This window comes from Sciurus vulgaris (assembly GCF_902686455.1).
Source record: "Sciurus vulgaris genome assembly, chromosome: 11".
NCBI classification, from domain to species: domain Eukaryota; kingdom Metazoa; phylum Chordata; class Mammalia; order Rodentia; family Sciuridae; genus Sciurus; species Sciurus vulgaris.
The window spans coordinates 124,679,675-124,695,420 of NC_136472.1; the positions used below are offsets into that span (position 1 = coordinate 124,679,675).

The 15,746-nt window shown below is 45.1% G+C and overlaps 1 protein-coding gene across 2 annotated transcripts in view; it reads left to right on the top strand.

The window, feature by feature from the left end:
- Positions 1-15,746, top strand: part of KCNJ5 (potassium inwardly rectifying channel subfamily J member 5) — a gene marked incomplete at its 5' end in the record, with an annotated part of 310,228 nt that overhangs the window by 41,653 nt on the left and 252,829 nt on the right. Inside the window, one exon of one of the 2 annotated variants that reach the window (XM_079104138.1) lies at positions 4,797-5,019. The exons of the other annotated variant lie outside the window; for it this stretch is intronic. Within the exon in view, the coding sequence (XP_078960264.1) occupies positions 4,797-4,837 (41 nt within the window). The 3' untranslated portion in view covers positions 4,838-5,019. Of the gene's footprint in view, positions 1-4,796; positions 5,020-15,746 lie in introns of those variants that run through there. 2 annotated transcript variants of the gene reach the window in all.

Below are 15,746 nucleotides of genomic sequence, written 5' to 3' on the forward strand. Positions count from 1 at the left end.
TGTGGAGAGGCATTTTTTTTTTCGCTAGTTGGTATTATAGACTAGAACGTAAACAGCTCGTGAATTTTTAAAACAGAATGTGAAACTTCAGAAAATCCTCATTCTTGACACCAGCTGCTTTGTATGACCTCCGTGGGGCCCTCTTCATCCAAGTGGAAAAGATTGACAAGAGGAACAGTGAATAATTTGAAGTCTCCCAAGATTTTGAAGTGAGAAATTGCAATGACCAGATTTGTGGTTTCAAGGGAGACATTGGCAACAGAGAAGGGCCAGAACCTTTTGGGGAGTCACCGAGGGCCCAGAGTGTGCAGGACACATTCTAGAACACAGAAGTGACAGCAGATGGGCTGCAGTTCTCATTCTGAGGGCTGGGGGAGGCACCCAAAAGGTCATTCTGCAATTAGTGTTGAGTTAGCATTTTGAGGTCCACGCTGAACAGAGTACCATGAGGGAATATATAACAGAACAGAATGGGCACTTCCTGACTGATTCTTTAAGGAAATGGCATTGGGTTTGAGCTCTGAAGGATGAGCAGGAATGAATTAGATAAAGGTCTAGAAGAAAAAGGCCCTGGGCTTAGAGGTCAGCTTGCACAGGAAGATGAAAGGAGGTTGGGATGTTGCCAGAGTGCCAGGTGTGACGGTGAAGGTCACACAGGGCAGGTCTGGCGAGGCTCTCTGGAGCCAGGCCATTCAACCCTCCAGGCCATGTTGGGAATTCTGAGCTGAAGCTGGTTGTAGCAAAGAGAGTTATGGGCAGGTTCTAAGTGGGAAAACTGCAGTGAGACTTGAAAAAGACCAATCTGACTGTGGGATGGAGAGTAAAATGGCATGAGTAAGGGAAGGTGGATACCTCTCTCCTACCTGCCCAGCTTCTTCCCTGTTATGCAGGGAAGTTGGAATGGAGCAAGGTGTGGATCCAGGGAGGAGATGCTAGCAGCTTGGACCAAGAGAGCAGAAATAACCAGTAGATACAGAAGGAAGGAAGTTTCAGGTAACATTTATGATTTGGATGTGAGGTGTTCCCCAAAAGTTCACATGTGAGACAATGCGAGAGAGTTCAGAGGGGAAATGGTTGGGTTGTGAGACCCTTAACCCAATCAGTGAATTAATCTCCTGATGGGATTGACTGACTGGTAACTGGAGGCAGGTGGGTTGTGGCTGGAGGAGGTGGGACATTGGGGTCATGGCTTTAGGGTACGTATTTGTATTCGACAAGTGGAGATCTCTCTCCCTCTCTCTCTGCTTTCTGATCATCGTGTGAGCTGCTTCTCTCCACCATACTCTTCCACCAGGATGTCTTGCGTCACCTCGAGCCTCGAGCAGTGGAACCTGCTGTCTATGAATCGAGACCTCTGAAACTACGAGTCTCCAAAAATCTTTTCCTCCGCTACAATTGTGTTGGTTGGGTCTTTTAGTCACAGCAGCAAAAGAAGTTGACTAACACAGAAGTAAATTTGAAAGGAGTAGTCGAGGAATGAGAGATGAGGAAATAAGAAACATCAAGATTGACTCCCTTGATTTGGACCCGGATAACTGAATGGATAGTATGTTAGTCAATTTTCCATTACTGTAAAAAAAAATATCTAAGATGGATCAGCTTATGAAGAGAAAAGCTTCATTTTAGCTCAGAGTTTTGGAGATTTCAGTCCATGATTAGTTAGTGCCATTGCTCTTGGTCCTGTGGTGAAGCAGCGCACCCATGACAGGGGTATGTGACAGAACCAAACTGTTTACGTCATGGCCAATGAGCATGGGGAGAAAAGGAAAAGGAAGAGGCTGGGATCTCATCAACAATGAGATGTTGTTCACATGACTGGAAGACCTTCAATCCGCAATGACTGGAAGACCTCCCACTAGGCCCTGCCTCTCAGAAGTTCTACCAACTCATAGTGCCATGCTGGGAACCAAGCCTTTAACACACGGACCTTTGGGGACAATAAGAATTGAAATGAGAGCAGATGCTAAAAACTTTTAATAAGACAGAAAATACTGGATTCAGGCTTGGAAAAGAACAAGTTCCATTTTTTTCTATGCCAGATATGAAGTACTCGTGATTCATCCAAGAGAATATGTTCAGTTTGGAAAAAACCTTCATAGAATAGCCATGAAGGTAGCTGACAAGGCAATAGGGCCTGGCATGTGGGACCATCAAAGACTGAGGTGGGGGCACCTCAAGGGTGTTGAGGGAAGTGTCATATGTTGCTAAGAAGTTGAGTGTGACAGGACTAAACAATGCTCCTTAGAAAGAACCGTTGCAAGAATGTGGGCAGGGTGACTCTTTTAGAGTGGGTCAAAGGATGTGGGAGGCGAGAAAATAGAGAGGAGGACATACATTGCTGGATATAAATTGTCCCCTGGGATAATGCAGGAATGTTCAGAGGTGAATGATCAGATTATGAGAGCTGTAATCTAATCAGTGGATTAATCCATTTGATGGGTTAATAATTTGAAAGGACTACTGTACTGGGCAGTAACTATAGGCAGGTTGGGTGTGGCTGAGGTAGGTGACTATGGACATGCCTTTGGGGTTTGTATTCTGCCCCTGGTACCTCCCTTCCTCTTTCTGCTTCCTGACTGTCATGAGCTGAGCAGCTTTCCTCCATCAGGCCTTTCTGTCATGATGGTCTACCTTACCTCAGGCTCAAAGCAATGGAGCCAGCGGACCGTGGATCGAACCTCTGAAACCACGAGCCCCAAACAAATTTTTCCTCCTCTAAGTTATTTCCCACACACTTTGGTACCAGAGATTAAACCCTGAGGCTTTTAACCATTGAGCCATATGCCCAGTCTCCCTGGCCTCCCTGCCACCTTTTTTTCTTTTTTGAGACAGGACCTTGCTAAGTTCCTTAGAGCCTCACTAAGCTGCTGAGGCTGACTTCAAACGTGCAACCCTCCTGCCTCAGGGATTACAGGTATGCGCCACCATGCCAAACTTCCTCGAAATTATTCTTGTCAGGTCTTTTGGTCACAGCATTGCAAAGCTAATACACATTGTCTTCCAGAAGATCACCTCTGAAAGTGAACATGAGAACTAGGGCTGTGGGGGTCTGAAGGGAAATTGGAGTGGGGGATAAAATTCTAGAGTTTCTGATCGCATGCTACCATTTTAAGATGTGAGAGACTGAAGCATGTTTCACTGCTAAAAGGAAATACAAATACAAATACATTTCTATCAACAGCAGGCTATATGTATATAATGATGTTCTCACAAGATTATATTGACTATGACATCATAGCCATCTTAATTCATGTTAGTGCAAAATGATAACATGGCCTAAACTACACATTCCTTAGAATGTGTCCTCATTGTTAAGTGACACATGACTGTATCGGCTAGGGAGGAGAAAGTAGAAGAAGCACAACAGTAAAGGATTATCAGAAGTGCGAGGGCCCAAAGGAAGAGGAAGGGGTGAGATGTAGAGCTTACTGGCGGCACCAGAGTGGAGAATCCCTCTCTAGGTGTACTTTGCTGCTCCCTGATTTCCTTCATTGCCTGTTCTTCCCCCTTCTCTCTGCTTTCTTAAAATCCATTTTCCAGAAAAAGTCACCATCCCCTTTGTCATCTTACCCAGTCCAGACCCCATCATTCCGTTGTCCCACTGCATGTCTTTGTTTGCACCAAATAATGACCCGCATCCTCTAGATGTACTTGAAGGCTTTGTTCACCAACTGGTATGGGCTGGCCATCAGGGAAGTACTTCCTTGTTTGTTGTTGTTGTTGTTTGTATTGCTTGTTTAGCTCTGACCTGACAAGAAAGACAAATGGACTTTGCAAGAGATGATTTCTCCTCACTAGAGCTGTACTAAGGAGGAAAACCTACAGATCCCAAATCACTTCAGGACTTGGCCCTTGAGTGGTCCTGCTAATGAGATCCACATCTCTCATGCTTGGTGACAAGGACAGAAGGGTTGAACCTTGGTCACTGGCAAGAAAGGGCACAAAGCAAGAATGTAGGATGGTGGACCTGGGACAGCCCAGGGTGTTGATGACCTTCCTGGTTCTTGTCCCATTAAACGTGTGTCAAACTAAAATAGGCACTGATCTCAAAAGCATTTGAAGGTGCTAAGAGCAGATGAGGTGCAAACACTCCAGAGCAGACAAGTCCATTGTGAGCAAGCATTCATCAGTTGCTCAGTAAAAATCGCAGGGGGGATGTTTGGCAGATGGGAGAGAAATAGCCAGCACCAGGCAGCTCGGAGCCCTCCTTAGGGTCTATGCCAAGGCAAGTTTGACTGAGCATTTCACACTTTCAAATGGCTGGTTTATCACATCTACATTTAGCATTCTAGCAGATGATTAGGATGAAGAGTTAACTAAGAGAGTTAATTTTTGTAAAGTGCTTATAACAGTACCTAAAACATAATAGGAGTAAGTGATAAATATATTATTAAAACAAGAGCAAGAAAAATAATTATTACTACACTACAAAAGCATGAAAAGCGATAAACCTGGATTTGAACAGTGTATCAGCTAGTTTCCCAGAGTTTTCTACTTATAAGTCATTGAAGCTCTGGTTTTCACTTCTTCATCTAAAAACTGAAGATGCTCCTACATATGGTACAGGGTTGTTGTGGGGATAATGAAGATGGTATTGTAGAGTTTAGCTAGCCCCCAGGACTTCACAAATGGGAAGGGAGTGGTCTCTCCCAGGTCAGGCTAGTCTTCAGCTTGACCATCGTGCCCAGATATGTGGTCAAACATTCTGGATTTTTCTGTGAAAATGTTTTTCAGGTGAGATTAATATGTCAATCAATAGACTTTGAATATAAAGCATATTGTCTTTCCTAATGCAGGTGGACTTCATCCACCCCATAAAAGCCTTGAAAGAGTCTAACCTGCCTAAGCAAAGAGGGAATTCTGCAACAGACAGTCCTCAGACTTAATCAGCAACATCAACTCCAGCCTGATGCTCCACCCCCAGCCGATGGGTTTGAACTGGCCAGCTTTCACAATCATGTGATCTAATTCCTCAAATAAATCTGTCTGTAGATGCACATCCTTTTGGTTCTGTTTCTCTGGAGACTTCTGACCAATAAATACATACACAAAACTCTCTGATTGCCAGAATGATGCAAAATGAGGGAATCGACCCACCCAAGCTGGCCTAATGGCTAAGGAAACAAGATGATCACCTATCCAAAGTAATTTGCTAAACTGAGTTTCCATCGGATCACTGCCAAGCCCCTACTAATGTTCAGGATGGCACAAAATTCAAGGATTGAAAAGCGTAGATAGACTTAGACTTGGGCCTCATCTAGGAGTGAGAAAATATATTCTTTTCAAAACACATGGAATCCTTGTTGTTTACCAAACATTGGGCTAGAGACTGAAAATATTCACAACAATAATGATGAATTTCAATGAATCTAAAACACAGTCTATTATAGGAAACAGCATTGTTCTACGTATCAAGAAGACAGAAAAAGAACCATTAGACTTCAGGAATAGCAAAATGGAAAAAATGTACCTCAAAATGAACAAAATAGACAATGGTAATGGTAACAATAAGATACCTAAGTCTTACACTGTGCAGGCACTATTCTTAGCACTGCACATATTTGATTCATTTAATACAGTGAATCTGTGAGACAGAATCTATTATGGTCCCAGTTAATATATGAGGACACTGAGAAAGGCCAGGCACCCTGAACAGGTGCACACAGGTTCCAAGGGGCAGGATTTGAACCCAGTTTCTGTAGTTTTACTTCATGATCTTGAAAGCTCCATAGGAACTAAAATTCGGAAACTGCTCATTCCAAGTCTGTCCATTATCCAGCATCCTGGAGATCCCATGGCCCCCTATAGAAAGTTCAGTGGCTGTCAATCAGCTTAGTTGTAAGTGACCACTCTTAAAAGTGCCATTGCTTTTTTATTTTTGAGAAATTCAAATAAAACATATTTACAGCAATTTTTTATTCTGCCATGACGTCACTTTGTCAGATGGCAAATTCAGAGAGAGATCAGACTCAAAGACCCATGTGTTGTTACCTGAATTTATCAAGAAGACATCAAATTGTTTACTTTTACCATGGCCCAATCCTTGCCCATGAATTCATGTAATAAGTAATCATCACACACCTACCAGGCACAAGATGGTGCTACTTAAATAGCAAAGATTCAGAGGACCTATGAGAATCCTCTGCAGCCTAAACTAACCTGGAGACACACAATTAAAGAACTGAAACTTCTAAGGAAATGAATCCTGCTATGGGGAAATGACCAGCAGGGTAATTTCTTAGATGTTTTACTCCTTTCTGGTGGTTTTTCCCTCTAGGTATTCATGGCATCCTGGGGCATTTCACCTCAGCAAAGTGGTGAGCTGCCACTCAGGTTCCCATGGAAACTAAACTGGGACAGGAGGAACAAGAGGCTCCTCAAGGTCATCAGTACCAAGGACAGCAGAGACAAAGACAGATTCTTCCTCTCCTGTTCATCACAGCACGTGGCTTCATTGCTCCAGCAGACTGAAGCCCCATCAGACCTTTCAGGCTCTGCATGTGAGCTCTCTGGGGAGAAAAGCACTGGAGGTGCCAGCCTCCCTGTTCCTTGCAGCCTCTGCACCCAGCCCCATGTCTGGTTCTGGTGATGCATGCTGCTGCAGGCTTTGGAATGAATGAATGGCCCCCACGTCCTACTCCCACCCCATCCCCCAGTTACCAAGCCTCCAAGTGCGTCATCTTCATTATCAGCTTCAGGAAATGACTTGCGGGAATCAGGGACTGCTGCCTGGAGGGCCATCTGAACAGAAGCACTTTCTGGCTGGATGCACAGCAAGTAGCCAACTCCCTGCCCTGAAAACCAATCCTGAACTGGGGTACCCTAGTCGGCAGACTCCCCTCCCCTGCTTTCCCACAGGTCTCTGGTCACCACACAACTTCTCCATTATGCTCTCCTTCTGGTACTCTTCTTTCCTTCCAAAAGCCAGACTGTTTCTCAAGAAGAGAACCTCTGCCTTCCAAAATCCCAGGATTTGGGGGAGCAGGGCTACTAGTTTCCTTGGAGCTGTTTATCAGGGCTGAACATTCCCAGCTGGGTAGAGTCTCCAGAGCTAGAAACAGTCCCTAGTCAACCTCCATGAACAGAACCCTGTCACCACATTATGCTAAGTCTGGGAGTCCAGGTACAGAACTCAGAAACTGTCAACCCTGCTATGAGGACAAAGTGCCCCCCCCGTAACTAGCAATAAACAAGTTCATTCTTTCTTATCTTGGTTTTAACTAGATCCAAATTGTGCAGGGCTTCCTCCGGCCTGGCAGAGGCATTTGGGGACCAGACCCATTGGAAATATCAGGCAGGGCTCTGGATTTCTCCCAGGGTCCTCTTCATTGATGCTCCAGCAGATTCTTGGCTCCACCCTGGGGATACCTTGTCAGAAGAAAATGGGGAAATTGGCTTCTTCTCATTTTTAAAATTAGGACCATTACTTAATAAATTTAAAAGCAAAAATAAAAACACCAAATCTAAACGGAAGTAATGGTGGCAGCACTGAGGTAATAATGATTATTTTTATTATTACGGTCTGTCTGGGAATTCCTAGTTTAGTTTGACCTGAATAACAAGGGAGAAATCTGTCCACATAGCATGAAATAATAGGGCTGGACTATAATCACACACTTTAGGAGATGCTTTTAAAATCTCAAACTAAAAGTCATTGTACTGAATTTGGGGAAAGGCAGTGGGGTGGTGGGGTTGGGTGCAGGAGGGATGTCATGAGCCATAATGCTAATTCAGAAGACAAGCCTCTGTTCACAAGTGGGCATTTTGTGGGCTGGGCTGATTCTCTGAGGCTGCTTCCAGTTACATTAATGATTAACAGTCATTCATTCATCAGGGCCAGGCCTAGGCTGACAGCTGCCTCTACAGAGGCCTGTTCCACTTCACCTTCTAGAAGTGGGAGGAAGTTTAGAGCAGATGGGTTGGAGGTAAATAGAAGGCCAGGTCAAGTTCGCTGAGCCAAGTCTTTGCCAACATTTGGCACCTGCTCACCATTTAACTCACATAACAAATCACAAAAATAGGTGCCATTACTGTCCCCATTTTACAGGGAAAAATGAGGAAAGTGAAGCTCAGATGATGGGCAGTACCCAGAGCCACAGCTAGGCAGTGCAGGGATACAACTGTGATAAATCTACTAAAGTCCATACTTGCAAGAGGGACTTAACCCAAAACATCCCTGAGAATCCTGGAGAAGGATCACCCTATGATCAGTCACAGTCTGAGCTGGAAACACCCTCAAATGAGTTTAATAAAAAGAGTTTAATAAAAGAGATATTTGCAAAGGTGTGGGCTGGGTGCAAGAGAAGTCATGGGGATGGTGCAGTCTCTGAATCCAAGGGCAAACCTAAAGGAAGAACTACCCAAACCTGGTCCTACAGAGACCTGGATAAAGAAACCCCACCCCCATGATCTGGGATCTCTGCAGAGAGACACAGCTCACCCAGGACACTGTAGGGAGGCAGATTGCATCACCTCGCTCTCCTCCCTGCTTCCATCTCCTGCAGCTTCTCACATTTATGCCGGGCAAAGGCCAGTGGCTTGAGAAGCAAGGCACTCCCCACTACTCTCTGACTCTCCAGAGACTTTCTGATGCAAGATCTGGCCCTAGCACCCAGCACCAGCTTGGGGTAGAGGAGAGTTCCTTTAAGGAACTCCATGGATACCAACAGTGACAGGAGCCCCTAGAGATATTAAATGAAGCCATCAGGCAACAAGAAGTGAGCTCTGCTCCAAACCATTGAAATTATTTCCCTTAAGAAAGGATTCCTGTCCCTGATACCAGAAATTAGCAATAGAGGAGCACCCGACCCCTGGAGGATAAGTGAGCCCAAGTCAGGCTCCTTCTGTGCCCTGACCCCTGTCCCCAACTTCCCATTAGTAAGTTCTCAGATTGAGAGAGAGAAGCCCCATCTCAGATGAAGACTCCACATCTGGCCCAGGTCAGATGAATCCAAGAAAGATAAGACACAACCCTGCTCAATCCCCTCTCTCCCACTTCCTCCACTTAGAGATCCTCTGGCATCCAGCGCTATCTCCCTGCCTCCTCTCTGCCCACCTGGATGTCACAGCCCTTAGTCCAGAAAAACTGATCCTCTCACATGTCTCCAATGGCTCTCTGTCCTCTAGGCTTCTTGAACCCTCCCTTCCGTTGGGCTGCTCAGTCCTGCCCTGTCCCTATTTTCTGGAAAGGAGCTTCAATCTGAGCCAACACCCACATCTCTTCCCAAGCAGGGTGGTAAGAGTTCACTGGGGCTGCAGACTCACTTCTAACAGCTTCCGACTCAGTGTCCAGAAGTTCCCATGGCAGTGCCCCCATGTCCCTCCACAGGGTGGTGGGAGGAAGCTGTTCTCCAACAGAGACACTGAGAGAACAGTGAACAAAAGCAGTAGGGAACATACATCAGTCTGGAAGCTCAAGCCAGTAGAATAACACACCTCATTCTTTAAAAGAATGAAGAGATTGGCATTTCCAACCATCTCCATTTCTAGTCAGGCCAATGTATCTATTCAACAGACTTGGTGAACACTAGCCTGGGCTTGCGACTATGTGGAGAACTTGCATGCATCATTTCTTGTAGTCTTCTTGCAACCTCATGGAGTTTTCCCAACTCAACAAGGAGTTACCAAAATCGGGAGTTTGTCCAGTGTAGCATGTCAGGAGAATGTGGGAAAAGGGGATTATATGCCCAGACTGTGCCCAAAGGTCATATTCTTTTTCTTCACCTACTTCTGGGGAGGAGCTTGGTAGCTCCCAGCAGGACACATGAAGTTCCTGATGCTCGGCAGCGATGCAAATCCACCATCTGAAGAGCTTTCCCAGGACATCTGCACCAGAAGCCCATTACTGGGCCCTGCAGAGGTCAGGACAGCTGTCCTCTCTAGTGTGGTCAGGATGGAAGGTAGACGGTAGGAGGGTAACAGTTTGAGCTTATACCTCTGCCTGTCTTCCAGTCACTGAAAACAATTCTCCTCAGTTCACATTTGTGCATCTCATTCTCTGCCTGCATGTTGTGGGCATCAATCCAGGAGCAATGTAGCCAAGTGCACCTGTTGGTATAGAGCACCATGTTAGGAATGACCCACTGATGCACTTCCTTGGCATCCGACTGAACGTAGATTTGTTTTCCAGCCCTGACCTCTCTGGTTCGGTAAGAACTCCAGCAACAACTCATCTTCTTTCAAGAGGGATGATGGCTCAGAAGACCTAGGTGACCTTCCAGAAACATGATGCCTCAGTGCAAAGAGGCAGCAACTGCTCTGAAGAGCTGGGATGCTCCCACCAGCAGTGGGTGATGGTTCTGACTCATACTCCAGCTTCAAAACCATAGCTTTTTTAGCAACTTAGCAAGACCCAGTCTCAAAATAAAAAAGACTGAGGATGTAGCTCAGTGGTAAAGCACCCCTGTGTTCAAACCCTAGAACCAAATAAACAAACAGAAACAGTTTTCATATGAAAACAAGCTTTATATTTCTTCTATTTCCTGTTTGAAAAGTTAAGCAACTACATATAAGAAGGGTCCTGGCTGAGTTCATTAAACACATGGTTTGAGGCAGGGGACTATTCAAGGCCCAATTTCAAGGGATGCTTCCATTTATCATGCAAATTTATTATAGTGCCCTTTCCTAGTTGTTCTGAATCTGCCCATAGCATCCTGAATACAGTACCCTGGGCAACTACCACCAAAAGTCTAGAGGCCAAATATGCGATGATGAGACCCATTGACATCCCTGGTCTGTTGTCGTAAGAAAACTCAGAGCCTCCTGGAAGGGAACTCACTCTTTAGAGGGCACAAACGTTTGCTTAAGACACAGCTGGTATTGGGGGAGAAGCGACAGACATCCTCTGTCTCTCCTCCCAGGACAAGACAGAGCAAGCTCTTTTGGTCCCATTTCTGATGCAGACATGAGCACACTTTTCTCAGGCAGAAAGAGCCTCAGTTGGTGCTCTGGTTTTAATGTATCCCCTCCAAAATGCAGGCATTGCCAATGTGATAGTTTTAGGAGACGAGTCCTTTAAGAAATGAGTAGGTCATGAGGGCCCCTTCCTGTGAATGGGGTTAGTTGGTTTTATAAAGGCTCCTGATGGAAGGAGTTTGTTCTCTTTATGCCCTTCCACATTCGGCTTTGTGAAGATAGTGTCTTTGTGGGCAGTGTTCAAGGCACCATCTTGGAAGCAGAGAATGGGCCCTTGCTAGACACTGAAATTGTTGGCACCTTGATCTGGGACTCCCCAATTCAAGAACTGTAAGAAAATAAATTTCTGGTCTTTATAAATTACCCAGTTTGGTAGACATTGCAGCAGTCAAAACAGAATAAGACAGATGGAATGTTACTGGGCTTTAGCAACCCACCCACACCCTCCAGGCACAATGGTGGTCACAACTGGTGTGCTTCCACCAGGGCCCTGGAGAGCAGGTACTAGCAGCATCAACACAGCTCTCATGGACTTTCACTGTGGTGGAGGGTCCCTGCTCCACGTTGGTGTTGGCTTTGGTTTTGGCAGTATCAGAAGTTCATCACAACAAGCCACAAATCAAGAAAGGAGCAAAGAGGGAGGTGCTAAGAATCACCCTTTATTAAGCACACCTAGAGACTCCCAAACTACGATGGAGAAATTATGGGCCTGGAACTTCTGAGACATGAGAAGGCAGAGCTAGGAGAAAGGATTGAGAACCAGAAGGATAGAAAGCAAAGGACCCCTGCAGCAGGATAAAGGAGAGTAAACCTGGCATAAGGAGCACCTTCCTGTCCTCCATTTTGCCCCGAGGGTGTGGTGTCCTCTACTGAATGGAACTTCCTCCTACAGGAAGGAGAGCTCAGCATCACCAGTTCCCGTTCCTGAAGTGCTTCTAGGGGAAAAGTCATCCTCTTTTCCTACCATTTTGCATCTTCATGTGAATTATTTCTGCCTAATGGGTTTTTCTTCACCTTCTTCAGTCCAGTTTCTATGAGTTCTCCAAGATAGAATAGAAAATATCTCGTGGAAGACTCTCTAACCACTTTCAGCTGAGGTAGATGTCTCACTCAGTTTGTCCAGCTAGATTTCCATCTTGCTGTGGTCCCATCCTTTCTTTCTATACCCCTATTACTCCACATGGAAATGTTTACTCTGTACCTTTATATATTGGATACATGTAACTTATTTTTTTATTTTAACAGGGCTCATGATGAGTTTGCCTTGAGTCTCAGAGGAGACTTTGAACTTGAACTTGTGGGCAATGCTTGAACTATTGAGAATACGGGAACTCTTGGAAATGAACTAAATGTATTTTGCATTGTGAGATGGTCATGAGCTTTTGAGGGCCAAGGGTAGAATGTTATGGTTTAGATATAAGGTGTCCTCCAAAAGCTCATGTGTGAGACAATGTAAGAAAGTTTGGAGGTGAAATGATTTATGAGATCCTTAACCCAATCAATGAATTAATCCCCTGATAGGGATGAAATGGATGGTAACTATAGGCACGTAGAGTATGGTAACTATAGGTAGGTAGAGGAGGGGAGTCTTTGGGGCCATGCCTTTGGGGTAGTTATTTGGTATCTGGCCTTTTCCCTTGGGTCTGGTGTTGTTTCTGCTTGCCTGTGGCTGCCAAGAGAGAGCATGCTGCTCAGCCTCCAGCTAGTGTCGTTGCCTGTCCTTGCCTGGATTCCTGGCTACTAGCCCCTCCAGGAGGACTTGTGGGTCTGGGCTCCTGATTGCTGGTGGTCCTCCTTAGTCTGCTGGTACATGAAGGGAGAAGCCTACAGCTTGCCAGCCCTGCCTGCATTTCCCTGCTTGCCAGAGCTGGCCCAGGGCAACCAGCCTTTCCACCATGTAGGGACACTTTAGGCACATGCTCTGTAGAGGTCAGAATTCCAGGCAGGGATAACAGTTATCACCTGGAAAGTTTATTTGTCCTCTTGCTACTCTAGCTCAACCCTAGGATATTCTTTAGAGCTCTGTTTGATTGCTGATCTCCTATAAGTAGTGATACTTTATATTAAACTATCCCTGTGACTATCACTGTGTGGTTTCCATTCTTGGGGAAGCCTGACAAATAGGTTTTCCTCCAAAATTAGAACTGGGAGGAGGAGGTGCCATGGAGATAGACTGGAATGCAAAGGAACCCTCTAGAAGTTGTGTCAATTCCAGTAGCCCTGCCCTACGTGTTGCTCACTGTCACACACAGGATAACCCTCTCCATCTGCTGCCTCCTGAACTGTGGACACCTTGGCCTCCCTGGCACTTGTGGCAATGCTGGCACACAATAAGCTCTGAGAACAAGTCAAAGATGAATGAAAGAACAAGTGAACCTTTCAACCACAGATCACTGAGGCAAGAACCAGGGGACGCCTTAGAAAAGGTCATCAAACCCCATGGGATATGGCACATCAGGTAGACCCAGTGCCCCCAACTACCACAGCTGAGTCCTTCCTTTTACCCTCCACCTACATAAAATTGCTTCCCACAGTAAAAGTTTACCTAAGGGCTCCAAGTTGAAGTCCATGTCCATCATGTCCTGATCACAAGGGTACATTAGCATGAGCTTGGCGTGTGGATGGGAATGATCTAGGTATGAATCGCAGCTTTGTCATCTCCTGGACCAACAGCACCAGCATTGCCTGGGATCTGGTTAGAAAAGCATACTCTTGACCCATTCCTGATCTACTAAGTCAGAACTCTGCAATCTGATGCATTAGAAAGTTTGAGAAAGATTGACATAGAACAATTTAATTTGACTTCTCTTGGCTGCATCTGCAAGTGATAATAACTGTACCTTTCTCACTCCGTTGAGGCAAGAACTTAATGAGGTACATGTAAAACACCTGGCACAAAAACAGGATTCAACAAAGGTTGTGGATAAGGCTCCGGGGTTTGTTCATTCTCTTCTCGGCTCTCCTCATCTCATTCCTAGAAGTTACAGGACCCCTGGAAATAGTCAGATCAGGTGATATATAAATCACTAAGGGCATGAGGAAGGTGGCCAAGAACATGGAAGGCTCAGGAACTCTTTCTTAGGGTGCCCTTGAGTCCCTTGCAGGAATGGCTGAGTCCCTGCCTATTGGTGGCAAGCTGGCAGTGGTAACGGGCTGATTTGGATATACCAATCTTCTATTTAACACCCCAGTACTGCTGGGGAGGAGGCAGTGGGTGAGTAAGCAGGGACAAAGTTAAATGCACTACAGGAGGGCTGAAGCCAGTCTGTCTTACATGTTCTGTGTGTGCAAATTGATTTTACACACATAAAGTAATTCCAGTATCTCTCCAGAAAATTAATTTTAGCTCTCCTCAATCCCCCCATCAACTTCTCAGCCTAGCATAGGTCTCTCTTAAGGAAAAAGTGACATTATAAAAACACAACCTTGCTACAGGTACACAAAGACCACTGTTTTAATCGACTTTTGCATTGCTGTGCTGTGACCAAAAGACCTGAGAATAACAACTTTAAAGGAGGAAAATTTTATTTTGGTTCAGTTTCAGAGTTTAGTCCATGGTCTGCTAACTCCATAGCTCTGGGCCCAAGGTGAGGCAGAACATCATGGTGGAAGAGCATGGTAGAGGAAAACATCTCAGAACACGTCAACAAGGAAGCAGAGAGGGCTCTACTCACCATGGACAAAATATAAACCCCAAAGTCACACCCCCAAATAACCTACCTCCTCCAGCCACACCCTACAAGCCTACAGTCAATGTCCAAGTAATTCATATCAGTGGATTAATCTACCTCTGAACATTCTTGCATTGTCTTACACCTAAGCTTTTGGGAGGCACCTTCTATCTAAATCACAATAACCACCAAGGCAGGTGTGCCTTGAGCCTGGCAGTTTCTGGTCAGTCTCTTATACTTGGTTTTAATGTGTTTATTTTTTAGGTTGGTTGTTACAGCTTCCCCTGTTCTGCCTCAAACACTCAAACCCAGAAGTTGCCACTAACCAGTTGCTTCATCTCCTACTAAACACCAAGCCTGACCAAGAGACATAACTGAGATTCCCCCATAACATAATACTGGGGGAGACTCATGAGGCTAAGACCAAGAGAGACAGCCTGAGGTGAGGTACAGTCAATTCTCTCGGGGCAAGGATGTCCCTTGTTTTGTCAACAATAATTTTGGATCAATCTGAATGTAGGTCATAGTCATCCAGTGAACTTCAGCTCCTACCTGAAAGAGATGTTTTAGGGAGATGTTTTTCATCAGGTTTTTGTTTATTTGTTTGTTTGTTTTCTGCTGTGACCAAAAGAACTGAAAAGAAAAATTAAAGGAGGAAAAATTTATTTGGGGACTCATGGTTTCAGAGATCTTAGTCCATAGACAGCTGACTCCATTCTTTGGGGCCCAAGGTGAGGCAGAACATCATGGCAGAAAGTGTGACAGAAGAAAACAGCTCAGGACATCACACCAGGAAACAGAGTGTGTGTGTGTGTGTGTGTGTGTGTGTGTGTGTGTGTGTGTGAGAGAGAGAGAGAGAGAGAGAGAGAGACACTACCTATTTACAGTTACCACCCAGCTAATCCTTATCAGGGGATTAATGTACTGATTAGGTCAAGACTATCATAACCCAATCATTTAACCTCTAAACTTTCATGCATTTTATCACACGAGCTTTTGGGGGACACCTCATATCTAAACCATAACAAGGGACATGTTTGATTTTGAATGAAGCATCACCCACTAAAGATAGTATTACAGGTAGAATATTCAATTTTAAACCTACTAAACGTTTCTGATTTTCAGATGCATATTCCCCTATGTACCTCCAAATCCTCAAAA